Source organism: Pipistrellus hanaki (assembly GCF_964339955.1).
Source record: "Pipistrellus hanaki genome assembly, chromosome: 9".
Taxonomy (NCBI): Eukaryota; Metazoa; Chordata; class Mammalia; order Chiroptera; family Vespertilionidae; genus Pipistrellus; species Pipistrellus hanaki.
The window spans coordinates 48,716,878-48,730,667 of record NC_140511.1 but is presented as its reverse complement, the minus strand read 5'-3'; the positions used below and the strand labels follow the sequence as shown (position 1 = coordinate 48,730,667).

The 13,790-nt window shown below is 45.8% G+C and overlaps 1 protein-coding gene and 2 long non-coding RNA genes across 4 annotated transcripts in view; 2 read left to right on the top strand and 1 right to left on the bottom strand.

Annotated features, from left to right (window-relative positions):
* The first annotated feature begins 136 nt into the window (after positions 1-136).
* LOC311627167 lies at positions 137-603 on the top strand. The gene is made up of 2 exons (XR_014795848.1): positions 137-309; positions 346-603. It is a non-coding gene; the product is annotated as an uncharacterized lncRNA (long non-coding RNA).
* A 2,712-nt stretch (positions 604-3,315) lies between these two features.
* On the bottom strand, positions 3,316-11,088 carry LOC311627191. The gene is made up of 4 exons (XR_014795851.1): positions 11,024-11,088; positions 8,822-9,880; positions 7,693-7,767; positions 3,316-6,102 (listed from the first exon to the last, which is right to left on the bottom strand). It is a non-coding gene; the product is annotated as an uncharacterized lncRNA (long non-coding RNA).
* A 56-nt stretch (positions 11,089-11,144) lies between these two features.
* The window catches only part of SBF2 (SET binding factor 2), a 305,413-nt gene continuing 302,767 nt past the window's right edge, over positions 11,145-13,790 (top strand). The window contains exon 1 of one of the 2 annotated variants that reach the window (XM_084893456.1): positions 11,145-11,352. In XM_084893456.1, coding sequence (XP_084749582.1) covers positions 11,298-11,352 — 55 coding nt within the window. In that variant the 5' untranslated portion in view covers positions 11,145-11,297. The remainder of the gene's footprint in view (positions 11,353-13,790) is intronic. The other variant, XM_084893455.1, reaches the window with a different exon arrangement.

Below are 13,790 nucleotides of genomic sequence, written 5' to 3'. Positions count from 1 at the left end.
CCCGGGTTCCCTCACCCCCCCCCCCCTTGTAATCGAATTATTCCTTATAAGGTTACAACCTGAGTTTGCCCGGCTGCCTCAAAACCTCCCTTCACCCATTCTGAAGGTGCGGATTCACTGCCAGGGAGCACAGCTCCTGGCTCCAGCCCACAAAGCACAGCCTCGTCTGGATCCCCTTTGAGCCTCACACCTCACATCTCAACTCCGCTTGGATTGAGCGAGGAAGGTGGCATTCCTTTCCTCATTTCACTGCGTGGAAAACTGAAGTTCAGAGGGAGGATGTATGTGTCCAAAGTCACAGCAAAGGCAGTCAGCAGTAGAGTCCTACCTCTGCTGGCAAGCGAGCTCGGGAACCTGGGGCGCGGCGTGGATTTTTCCAAGCTCGGGTCATCCTCTCCTCAAAGGGGAGCGGAGAGCAAGAGCCCCCGCCCAAGCACGTATGCCTGTTCGTGATGATTCACCCCCAAGCACGTTTGTCACCCCTTTGTACTCTCCCATCACTGCTTCTTGACTCTACTTTCTTTTTTTTTATTTTTTATTTTTGATTATGGTATCACATAATTGTCCTCATCCCCCCCATTCCCACCCCAAACCCCTCCCCACCTATGCCCCCACCCCCCTGTTGTCCGTGACCCCTGGTTAGGCTTATATGCATGCACACAAGTCCTTTGGTTGATCTCTTCCCCTTTCCCCCACCCTCCCCTACCATTCCTCTGTGGTTTGAGAGTCTGATCCATGCTTCCCTGTCTCCGGGTCTGTTTTTGTTCATCAGTTTATTGTTGCTCATTATTTCCCCTAGATGGGTGAGCTCGTGTGCTACAAGAAATACACTCCTATTGACTCTACTTTTTTATTTGTCTTTTGGGGACCACCTTGGGGAGGGAACTCAGCCCCAAGAAAAGCTCCCTCCTTCTTGAATGCGAGCCTGTGCTGACCTATCACGCCATCACTGCCCCAGCCGCAGGTCCTGAAGCGCAGTGCCCAGCCTGGGAGGGAGGCCCAGGGCTCTGTGGCATTTCGCGGTGTGAACGTGAGCAAGTCACGTTCCTCGCCCTGGTTTCCCCACCAGGACCATGCCGCCAGCAGATCGCTCAGCTTCTTGCCCGCTCTGCCCGCTGGTTCTGCCTTACATGGACAGGCTCCTGGGCGCCGGGTCACGCGGACCTTGCCTGGACTGGGCCGCGCGCGCCGCTGGCTCAGATGCCCTTTTCATTTCCCAGAGCGGTGGACATTGCACCTGGGGAACGTAAGGGCTTGCATGCCAAAGGCGTAATTTCGTCTGAGGACTCTTCCTCGAGTCACCTGAGCGGACCACCTGAGTTTCAGCTGAGGGTAGGGGCAGATTCCTGGCCCTGGAGGGTCAGAGCGGGGCAACGCAGCGCACTGGCTGGGTCCGGGCCTCCTGGCTTGGCCGCAGGGCAGCCGCCGCCGCAGGCCGGGGCAGGCGGTTAGTCTGTCCACACCGCAGGCAGCAGGTAACACTCAAGTCTGCTTTGTTTCCAGGAGCCTCCCATCCTGCAGGTTTTTTCTTGCTTGTCTCTCATTCCCCATCTCTTCCTTTCCCTGTAAGTCAAGCTCATCGCACAGACCCTGTCCAGGTCTGGCTGTCTGTCATGTCTGGGGATGCGACTCATTTGTCGCCAGCTTTCAGCTGGGTCCGCGCCAAAACAAGGTTTTACTTTCATTTCCCCTGCGCGCGCCTCTGACTACTGGGGGGAGGTCAAGGACAGCTGGGCGCCGGCCTAGAGCCAGGGAAAGTCTAGATTCGTCCCTTCCAGTTCCCACCAGCCCTGGGAGGTTTGGTCTGCAGAGGACTCTGCTGCTGTACCTCGCTGTGTCCTGTGTCCTTTAGGAAAGCCTCTAATCCCATGGAGGGGAACCAGCTCTAGCTCTGGCTGCAGGATCAGGAAGCGTGCTCTAGTTGTAAACTTCGCTCCGAGCTTTGGGCGGCTTGACCGAGCAAAGCAAACCCAGGAGTGCAGACTGCAGAGGCGGATCTGTGTGTCTCCACCCCCCCCCCCCCCCCCCGTCCCCCTTCCCCTCCCCACCTCCTCCTTCTCCCTCCAGCAGCTTGGTCCGAGCCAGAAATTCTCACTAGAGAGCCTAGGCACGCTCCTTATCAGCCAAGGTGCGCGATATAGCTCAGGCACGAAGAAATCCCATGCTCGATAACCCTGACAATTCTTTCTTTAAAGTTCTCTTTGGCAGCTCCGGAATTTGCTACCCCATTTGTATCTGACTGGAGAGAGAGGGTGGGGAGGGGAGGGGAGGGAAGAGAAGAGAAGAGAAGAGAAGAGAAGAGAAGAGAAGAGAAGAGAAGAGAAGAGAAGAGAAGAGAAGAGAAGAGAAGAGAAGAGAAGAGAAGAGAAGAGAAGAGAAGAGAAGGTCGTGGGATATAAGAAGAAAAAAGCTATAACATTTGCCAAATATTGGCATCTATTTAATTTCCTTGGAACCGTGGGTTTGCTTATTTAATCATCATAGAAAAAAAAAAGATATTACTATAGAAAAAAAAAAGATATTACTAGAATGCATTTCAGTTAAATGGTCAGATCTAGAAAGTGGGAGTTTTGCTTCTGCTGATTTGTTAACATGGAGTTTCATCTATCCAAGTTACAGTGATTACAGATTCACACTGAGTACAAGGAAGGAAGGAAGGAAGGAGGGAAGGAAGGAAGGAAGGAAGGAAGGAAGGTAGGTCTTTAAAATCTCACTGACGAGTGAGAGAGAGAGAGAGAGAGAGAGAGAGAGAGAGAGAGAGAGAAAAGAAATTCTGGTTAATAACCCACATTTTTTGTGTGTGCCCAAGAATTTTTAAATAAACGCCAACCCACTGTAATAAATGTGTGTATCCTGTTATCATATATACAGACGTACAAACATGCTGAAGGCTTGTTGTATAATGATGTCTTAACTTTTCTTCACCTTCCAACTGAATTATTTTTAGGCCCTCGGTCCAAGCTTTATTCTTAGTAATGTTTGGAATTTTAAATGTTTGTGGTGGTGGTTTCTCAGCTAACATGGACACAATTCCTAAAGCCAGTGGGACCACGCTCAGGTCATATAGAAAAGTAATGAGAAGCAGTAAATGATATTAATGACATTAATAAGAACAAAAGTGAGTAGCTAAATGCATTGCATAATTATTTCTGATGCTTCTTTTTTCAAACAAGACATTTTATGATGCACTTACTATTCATCTGGTTCAGAATGCCTCTGCTAACCTGGGTGCTTGCTTACCAAGTTCATTTGAAAACACAAAGTGGGGTGAGAGAAAGGACACAATCAGCCTTGTGGATTTGCTCACTCACAGGGAGAAGCAAAGAAGGACACAAAACAAAGCTCAAGGCACTTTTGAGGGGTCTTTAACTTCTTCAAGGAGCTAATAAAATATAGGTCCTTTCCAGAAAAAAAAAAAAATTCACATGTACACAAACCAATTTAAATTAGGCATACAGTTTCAGGAGGTTGACCAAGCTAAGAATGCTGACACAGAATAAAGATCACTGTTTTTATAGCATTAATTGGAGTGATGGAGTATTAAAGGGCAGTTAACATCTCTCTTTAGGGCATAATATTTTCCAGAGCATCAGCATAAAGAAAAGTAATGCTTTCGCTGCTTCATTTTTGTAATCCTGCACAAAAAATGAAAAGAATGTGAGTTGATATAGGATAGATAAAAGAGAACACAGAGAAGATGGTTAACATATAGAAGCTGGTTATACTAACAGCTATAACAAGCTATAATAGAACAAGATGAAATGACTTTGAGATAAATTTACCATTGATGGAACAATGAGTGGCATTCATAAGTTGATTATAAAAGAGATTATTGGACCATTTGGGGTCATCCCTAGGCAATGAGAATGGCTACCCGCATCCAGGTAGGGATCCTGCACTATCAGATTAGAGCCATTGGAATGAAGCATGACTTGCATGACTTAAAAGTTCCTTCATTCCTATTTGTTAAAGGAATGAAGGAACTTTCAAGTCATGCAGGTCCATACTGCATGCAGGTCCATTACTGAGTCTGTATTACTTGTCTAGCTCTGGGCTAAGTACTGAGCACAAAGTAATCATAAATGCAAACATCATTCTTACCTTCAACATGCTTAAGTCATGGTGGGGTGGTCAGTTATAAATAAATCCTCATAGGAATAAATATATGGTAATAAACTATGGTACGAGTTCTGAAAGAAAAGCAAGACTAGCGGGATCTAATGTTCCAAATGGAGGAAATGGCATGTACAAAGGCTTAGAGATGAGAAAGAATTTGGTACATTAGAGAAAAATGAAAGGAGGCCAGTGTAATTGGAATGTTTCAAGTGAAGAAGAGTGATGTGAAATGAGATTAAATAGGTCATCAGGATCAGAATAAACAGCACATTTTGGGACATGTTGAAAATCATGCACTTTATTTATAGTGATGTGGGAAGATATTGATAGGCGTGAAGAGGGGAGAGACATGACCTGATATACATTTACTTAAAAGATCATTTTGGCTATCAAATATGGTGGATGGATTAGGGAGGAGCAAGAACAGAAGCATTGGTGCTGCCCTGGAGTAGAGAGATCCCAGTTCCCCCATAATCTCTATTAATTTACCCTTGCTCCTCTGTGCACACACACACACACACACACACACACACACACTCTAAGCTTCACTAACAGAGCCAGTTTGCGCCATGGGACATGCAGCCTGTTCAGTTGCACAGGGCCCTCCCTGCACTTGGTTTAATGCTCTGCTTGGTACTGTTTTGAAATTTTTAAAAGTTTCTGAATAGAGCTTCCTCCACTTTCATTTTGCATTGGGCTCTGCAAAACATGCAGCCAATCCTGCTTACTAGATACACATGCACTCTAAGTAAACGCTCTACCATCTTGCACAGCATCGATTTATACTGTAGCTGCTAACATCAGGGGTACTTCACATGAGTGTCAAGATTCGACTAGTCATATAATTACACATGCGAAAGCAACAGCTGGAGAATTTCTAATAGCCACCTCTGACGCCACCTTCCTACACCCCAAACGCACAGCCAAGGTAAACAGTGTGTTTACTATAAAAATTTAATTTGAACCAAGTGTTTATAACTCACTTGCTGTCCTTAAGTTTTACCTAAATGGAAAGCCTGGAACCACCAGTAGAGCAGGGAAGCCAGTTAGGAAGCTATTGCAATAGTAATGGTGGGAGGTGATAGTGGCTCTGGCTGGTGGGGTGTGGCAGTAAGAGTGCATATAGTTGGGAAGTGGGAAGTAGGATCAATAGGACCAAGTGATGAATGTTGAGGCTGAGAGGCAGGTGTCAAGAGTAACAACCACTAAGTCTCTCACTTAGTCAACTGAGTGAATGGAGATGTGGCAATGAATCAAGGAATTTTCTGCCACAGCTACTTAGTCTCACTTGTTACTGGCTGGAAGAGGCCATTTGAAGAGGCCCCAGCCCTGCCTGTGGACGTTTAGTCAAGTCACACTCTCATACCACCATTCTGAAGTGTAGTGGCTAACCACAGGAAGCACTTGAAATGACTGTACAGATTAACCACTTACTCCGCAACAGTCAACTGTAGGAGCAATGGACTGATAACTCTTACTCACTGGTAATAGCCTCCTTTTTATCTTCCAAAGCATACTAGTAGAAGAAAGGCATCTGCTCTGTACACATCGTCATGCTACAGTCTTCCTCCCTTCCTGCTCCTACCAGCCTTCTGTAAACTGTCTGGGCTTGCTCTATATCCTCACTTAAAAAAAAAAAAAGAAAAAAAACACCTCCACCCAAGGATATGTTTTTTATTGATTTTAGAGAGTGAGGAAGGGTGAGAGAGAAACATCAATCTGAAACATCGATCGGTTACCTCCAGTAAGTGCAGGAATGGAATCTGTAACCTAGTTATATGCCCTGACCTGCAATTGAGCCTGCAAACTTTTGGTGCACGGGATGACAGATACTCCAGCCAATGAAGACACCCAGCCCGGGACGTCCTCACTCTTTGATGAAAGATGTTGGTGCGTATCTCAGGGGATAGTCTGACCTTCAGCCAACTTCAGTAATCATGCTGCCTTGCCAGGGCTTATCAGCTTCAGCAAACTGCTAGCTGTTGGCTGAAAAGCAAAGCATAGCTCTAATGTATGCTAAATATGTTCATGTGTGCATACAAACACGCAGTGCCTTTCTACGTATACCTGGGATATGTCAAAATCTTTACGCCAAACACTTTAAAAATAATTTTTTACTTTTCAATTATAGTTGAGGTACAATATTATATTAGTTTCAGGTGTGCAGCTTAATGATGAGATATGTATATATAATTTACAATCTAGTACCTGACACCATAGTTATTACATTATTATTGACTGTATTCTATATGCTATACTTTACATCTCCGTGACTATTCTGTAACTATGGCATGGTCTTTCCTGGAGAGACAGACCAAGGGGAGAATGGTGCTAAGACTAGGAACAAGGTCCCTAAAGAGTCTGCTGCTTAGGGAGCTGGGGAAGGGCCCAAAACCCTTCTTCACCTAAACAGTGGGTCCAACTACTACCGTGTTTCCCCGAAAATAAGACCTAGTGCAACTTTGGGAGAAAAAATTAATATAAGACACTGTCTTATTTTCGGGGAAACAGAGATCTCAATGACCCAAGTAGGCCTGCCATGCCACCAAGTCCTGATCATCCAAAGGGGCCAGTAAGAATACAGAAGCCAAGAGCTAGAGGCAGGATGGATAGAAACTAAGATTTCTTTCTTTTTTTCTTTCTTTTTTAAATATATTTTATTAATTTTTTTACAGAGAGGAAGGGAGAGGGATAGAGAACTAGAAACATCGACCAGCTGTCTCCTGCACATCCTGGGGATGTGCCCACAACCAATGTACATGCCCTTGACCGGAATCGAACCTTTCAGTCTGCAGACAACACTCTACCACTGAACCAAACCGGTTCAAGAAACTAAAATTCTGTTGGAGTTTTTATCCCCAACAAACCATCACTGTAATCCATTTACCAACAAAAATCCTCCCCCTCACAAAAATAAGTAAAATGGGAGTCCTTCCTCATGTCATATTTAAAAATTAATTCAAAATAGATCAATATAAGAGTTAAACTATTGCAGGGTATGAACAAACTTTCCTCTACCCTCAAGGTTCTTCTGGTTGATTTAATAATTAAGTAGACATGTGACAGATTAACAGTAGAAAATAACCAAATTTAATATATACATTTGTATGGGAACTCCACATACATGAGAGAGTCAGAGATCCCACACGCAGGAGCGTTTCAGAGACAGAAGGGGAATACGAGGGATCGGTGAAATAAGGTGCCTTGGGGATTTCAAAAGGAGCAGATCATTAGCAAACAGAAGTTTGCCCTGCCCTATAGATAGGTCGAAAGAAGTTCTTTTTTATTATTTAAAAAAAATTAAAAATTTTATTGATTTTAGAGTGTAAGAGGAAAGGAGAGAGATTTGTTATTCCTCTTATTGATACATTCATTGGCTGATTCTTTTATGTGCCCTGACTGGGGATTGAACCTACAACCTTGGTTTATCAGGACAACACTCTAACCAACTGAGCTATCCAGCCAGGGCTAAGAAGTTATCTCTTATAATCTCTATGGACAAGGCCTCTAATTCAAGATCTTCTAAGTTTTTAGGGTTAGGGGCAAAAGTTTCTCTTGAGTGTGGGGTAAAGTTACCTGTAGCTCAAAACAATCTGCATACCATAGAGGCACATCTTGGGGTGACTCATTTTGGACCCACACACTACGATACTGTTGGAAGAAAACATAAGAATAAATGACATTGGATTTGGCAATGGATTCTTAGATATGACACCAAAAACACAGGTAATAAAAATAGAGAAACTGGTCTTTATATGGCATATATATATACAATGGAGTATCATTATTCAGCCATGAAAGAATGGAGTACAGATACATGCTAAAATGTGGATAAAGCTTGAAAATATTATACTAAATGAAAGAAAAAAAAGTCATATACACTAAGTGGCCAGATTATTATGATCTCTGAATGCATAATAATCTGGCCACTCAGTATAATATCCTACCTAATAAAAGAGAAACATGCAAATTGACAGCACCTTCGCTACACCACAAGCCCTCCCAACCAATCAGGGTGAGTATGCAAATTAACCAAATCAATATGGCAGTTAATTTGCATCTAGGCCAAAGTGAAGACTGAAGACAAGCACTGCAGAAGGGAGTGAAGCGGCAGAGAAGCAAACAAGTAAGGAGGCAGAGAAGGAAGGCAAACAGGCGGGGCAGGGAGAAGGAAGGGAAGCAGGCAGGGCAGTGACCGACAGCAGCTGGAAGCCCTATTGCAGGAATCTTCATTGTGCATGGGTGGGGTATGTCCAGCCTGCCTGCTGGTTGAACTCCTGGTCGAGGGGACAATTTGCATATTAGCCTTTTATTATATATGCTATACACTGAGTGGCCAGATTATTATGCGTTCAGAGATCATAATAATCTGGCCACTCATTGTATTATATGATGGAATTTGTAATGAATATAATAGGTGTTAGAAAACAAAATCCAACCAAGTGAATTTAAAAATCTAATTGGCTTTAATTGATTCATGAATTAAGCAGCATCCCATTTAGCAACCAGAAGGGTGCTCTGAGGGGTTACACAAATGGTAGGTTTTTATAGAGAAGAGGCTGAGGCAAGAGAGCTATAAACAAAAGAAAATAAAGGACATATTTTCTTTGAGGGAAGAATAAAATAAGGTTTTTTTCATATTGATTACTTCTCTCTTTGGGCAATGGAGAGGATGCATGTGACAGATTGCCTTACTGGTACTTACCAGACAATTCCATATTGGTCCATTAAGATTATGTTTCTGGGAGAAGTTGAAAATGCAGTTAGATCAGGTATTAAATCTAGGTTTGGTATCATGGGCTTTTAGCATGAGTGACCCCATTTTGGGCCTGTGGTTTTCTTTTCTTTTAAAAACTATTTTTATTGATTTCAGAGAGGAAGGGAGAGAGAAACATCAATGATGAGAGAGAATCATTGATCGCTGCCTCCTACATGCCCTTTACTGGGGAATGAGCCAGCAACCCTGGCATATGCCCTTGATGGAAATTGAACCCGGGCCCTTACAGTCCGTTGGTTGACGCTCTATCCACTGAGCCAAACTGACTAAGGCTGTGGTTTTTTTCTTTGCATAGGTAAATCCACAGACACAGAGAGCAAATTGGTGGTTACCAGGGACTTGGGAAAGGGGAAATGGGAGTGACTGCTTAATGGGTGTGGGATTTTCTTTTGGATGATGAAAACATTTTGGGACTAGATAGAGGTGATAGTTGTACAATATTGGTGGTGTACTAAACACCTCTGCATTGTACACATTAAAATGGTTAATTTTATACATGAATTTCACCTTAATTCTGAAAAAAGTAAAATGGGGAAGGAACTTGAGAGCTGCCTTAAAAATTTGAAAGGCTATCATACAAAGATAGGGATTTTTAGGGTGTTTTTTCTGGGTAGTTCCAGAGAGCAAAATCAGGGGAAGTTACAGGACAACTATGACTTAACAAGGAAGCACTTACTGTGGAAGAACCAACAAAAGGTCTGTTAAACAGTGGAACTCGTTGCCTCACAAGGAAGTAACATGGCTCTTTACTGAAAGTGGATGATGAGCTTTCAGGGAAGTTACAGGGAGGATTCTTACATGAGGAGCGATTAAAGCTTTTTTGTTGTTGTTGTTTAATTACTTCCAAGATGAATCTGTTATGTTACCTCCACCCGGGCAATAAAGCTGAATCAGTGTGACAACATGCGATCTGCAAGCACACTCCTAGAGTCCAAATAGTCCTTCCTGGGAGTTTAAGTTCTTCCAGGGCAGCCCAACCCTCTCAATCTGCAGAGGAAGAAAATGTGACACAGAAAGAGGAAACGGTCAGTTACAGTAAACTTTCGAAGGAGTTGAGACACTATCTCTCAGGACGCCCTGTTCAGCGTATCAGCCCTTGCAGCTTCCTCCTGGTAGCTGGAGAAACTGGACATTCACTTCCTAAAAAGTATGTGTTAAGCGCTTACCAGACAGTTTGCTAAGACATCTTCCATGTAAATGGTAGTAAGGGTTCAATACTCAGTAAGGAGTAGCGAAGTAAGCAAGATGATCAGATTTGCAAACTATGGAAGGCTCCCAAACGTCAGTCTACCGCTTGTAACATACCCTGCTACTAAAACTTCACGAGGTAGAAACAGATGACAAAGGCATCTCTGGGTGTCTCACCAGCCAAATTCAAGATGATCAGGAAGAGGTGCAACAAAAAAGAAAGTAGCCTAGATAAATTCTTAAGATTAAATGATGAGATTCATCAATTCATTTTTATTGCGTGTTTAACAAAGAAGTTGGAAGTCATCCTTTGATCCAGCTACCAGAGCTGTGACTGGAGCAAGGGGAGAAAGCAATGCGGGAGGAGCTCCCCGGGAGAGAAGAACCTCCTCCTCCCTTTGGACTCTGTGGGACGCAGCCAGGTCAGGAGGATCGCGGGGATGCCGCATTCCACGGCCGAGTCCAGCCCCGCCCGGGACCTCCTGGGGGAAGCCCAGGCCAGCCGCCCCCCAGCCCACCCTGCATTGAAGATATTCAGACAGCCTTCAGGAGGATTGCGCAAAAGCCTCCAGCTCCCCCGCCTGCTGGGTGGCATGCTCCTAAAATTCCCATCTACACAACATAAACAGGAAACGTGCAGCAAAAGCCCTGGCGGTGCAAATTCCACGCTTCCAGCTGAGGGCGGGAGAATCTCATCTTGGGAGTTGGGGGTGGGGGTTCGAAGGGAAGCAGCCAAACTTTCCAGGGGACCCCATTCACCATCCCTGGTCTCTTCTTACCAAATCCAGAAAGAATAGGCAAGGCGGAAGGAAGGAAGGACACCCTGCTTTTAGGAAAAATAGGGGAGGGGGAGGTGGAAATGAGCCACTACTAAAGAGCCATCCGGTTCCCAAAAAGCGAACCACCTCGCGCTGCGGCGGCGGCCGCACGTGGCGGGCATACCTGGGGCTGACCGCGGTCCCCGCCCGCGGGCGCCGGCCGCCCCTGGAGGGTGGGGGTGGGCTCCCCGGGGCCGGCGGGCGGGGGCGGGGGAGGGGCGGCGCGGCCGCGGCGCAGGCGCAGAGCGCGCCCCGGTTGTCAAACATGGCCGAAGTGTCGCCGCTGCCGCCGCTGCTGCTGCAGGGAAAATGCTGAGCCCTCCCGGGCCCGGTGGGCGGCGGCGGCGAGGGCGGCGACGGGCACCCGCTTCTCGGGCGGGGCGGCGGCGGCGGCGGCCATGGCGCGGCTGGCCGATTACTTCATCGTCGTGGGCTACGACCACGAGAAGCCAGGTAAGGCTCGGGGTGGGCGTCGCCCCCGCCTCCCTCCCGGCGGCTGGCCAGTGGGCAGCGCGGGGCCGGGCGTCGGTCGCGGTCGGGAGGCGGGAAGGGCCCGGCGGGCCGCGGCGTCGGAGCTGAGGAGAGGGGGGGGGGATCGGCGTCCGGCCTTCCGGGCCCCGCGGAGCCTCGCGGTGGGCGTGTGCGGCCGGCACGAGGGCGGGGGAGGGGAGGAGGCCGCGCGCGTCCCTCCGGCCATCCTGGCTCCGCGGGGCGGGCTGGGGGCGAGGCCCGCGCCTGGATGCTCGGGAGGGAGGGAGGGGGCCCGAGGACCAAGGGCAGCAGCGCCCAGGGGCGGGCGGGATTGGGCCGGGACGACCGCAAGGCTGGGAGGGCGGGAGCCAACTGTGCCGAGTTCCTCCGGGACCCACGGCTGCCCTGCATCCTGAGGGAGTGACGCGTGACGCGGGGGGCTGTCCTCTCCGAAAGGAAGTGCCCGGAGTCCCGTGCTCCCTCGCCCCTTCTTGCTCCCGGGGGCCGGGCGAGCCGCTGGCCCAGGGAAGGAACGCGTGGTCCTCCTGGGGGAAGGGAGAAGAGGATCCTTGCACGCTCCAACATTTCTAGGAATCGCGCCCTGTTACTTCAAGACAAGTGTGACCTGGTCACTTGAGAATGATTCTGGACGCTATCTTTGGAGTAGATCGCGTGGAGGTGATCTTGTTGCACGTGCAGGAGTCTTTTTCCCTCGTCTCAAAACGTTACTCCTAAGGAGCAATCTGGCAAACGCATTGCGTGTTAACTTCATTGATGAAGTTTCTGCTTCGGATTCAGGGCAGCACGCGCCTTTATTTTGTATCTGTATCCCTTCGTGCTACTGTGTAGCTAAAGCATCCTGGAATCACTTGGCCTGGGGGGACACATCTATTTCTGGGTAAATCTGGTTGCACATTTGCAAGGAATTTTATTTAGATTTCAACTAGACAGTCGCTTTATTTTTCGGAGGAAGTGTTGAGACTGCGTTTTGCTGATGTTTACAAGTCATTTGTAGCGTCAAAATACCATTGTTCTACCCACTCTTAGTCCACTGTTCCTTTCCCTGTTCCTCTCCTAATAACCTTTAGTGGGAACCCTTTACCTTCTTTAATCTTTCACCTGCTCATGACTTGATTAAGGACAACTATTAAGAAAAAAGGGGTTGGACTATGTTTAAATTGTCTTCTGGATCCAAAATTTTATGTATTATTTCCTAGTAATTTTGCATAGTCTGGTGTCTCTTTCTCAGGAAGATCAACAATATGAAGAATCACAGATGATTTTTAACATGATTTCATTTTTAGCGACATTGTTCTTATCTCAAAAAAAAAAATGAAACGATCACAAACTTGCAGAAAACTTGCAAGTATGGTGCAAAGACTTTATCCCCTGAAGCTGCTGACCTTGTTGATGTCCTGTCACCTCAGAATGCTTACACTTGTTCCTACAAACAAGCATATTCTTCTACAAAGTCACAGTACACTCATCAAAACCAGGAAATGGACACCAATATGTTCCTCCACACAGTTCTCGAAGTGGTTTAAGTTTTGTTTGCTGATTGTGCCATTTCTGGCAGAAGGGTCCACTTTATGTGTGGCATTTATTTGTTACCCGTGTTTCCCCAAAAATAAGACATCCTCCGAAAATAAGACCTAGTGCATGGAAAGATAATACGTCCCCTGAAAATAAGACCTAGCGCAACTTTGGGAGAAAAAATTAATATAAGACACTGTCTTATTTTCGGGGAAACAGGGTATGTTTCTTTAATCTTCTTTAATCTGGCACAACGCCTTTATCTTTGATTTTCATAATCTTGAAATTTACGCAGTTTACAGGGAAGTTATTTTGTAGTTATCTGTAGAACACTGTTCTGTTACGATTAGACACATCCAGGTTATGTACTTGGGCAGGGATATCATAGACAGGATGCACATCGCATCCTCTAAGTTGGTGTGCAATTTCACTTTGATTACTTGATATAAAGCAATGCCTGAGAGGGTTCTCCACTATAAAGTTAATATGTAAAGAGTTTTTGTGAGGATTACTTGGAAACTATGTAAATGTCTTGAACCACATCCAACTTTTAAGGCATTTCATGATATCTCTATGGCTTGTTTTTTTTTTTTTTTTTTTTTTTTTTTTTTTTTTGTATTTTATGTGGATTGTATTCTGTTACTATTTATTTGAATGTTCAAATTGTTTCCCATCTAGCCAGTGAGAGCCTATTCAAGCTGGCTACTGTGTTGTTACGGCATGTCCCATCATTCTTTGAGAGTGTCTTTACTTTTTGGCACAAGAATATGTTCTGGGCTTTTCTTGTATTGACCTTGCCTTAGTTCTGGAATCAGCTATTTATTTCTCTAGGAAACCCTGGATCCTTTTAGGAGAGAATGACATTTAGAAGCCAGTGTGTTTTTTGC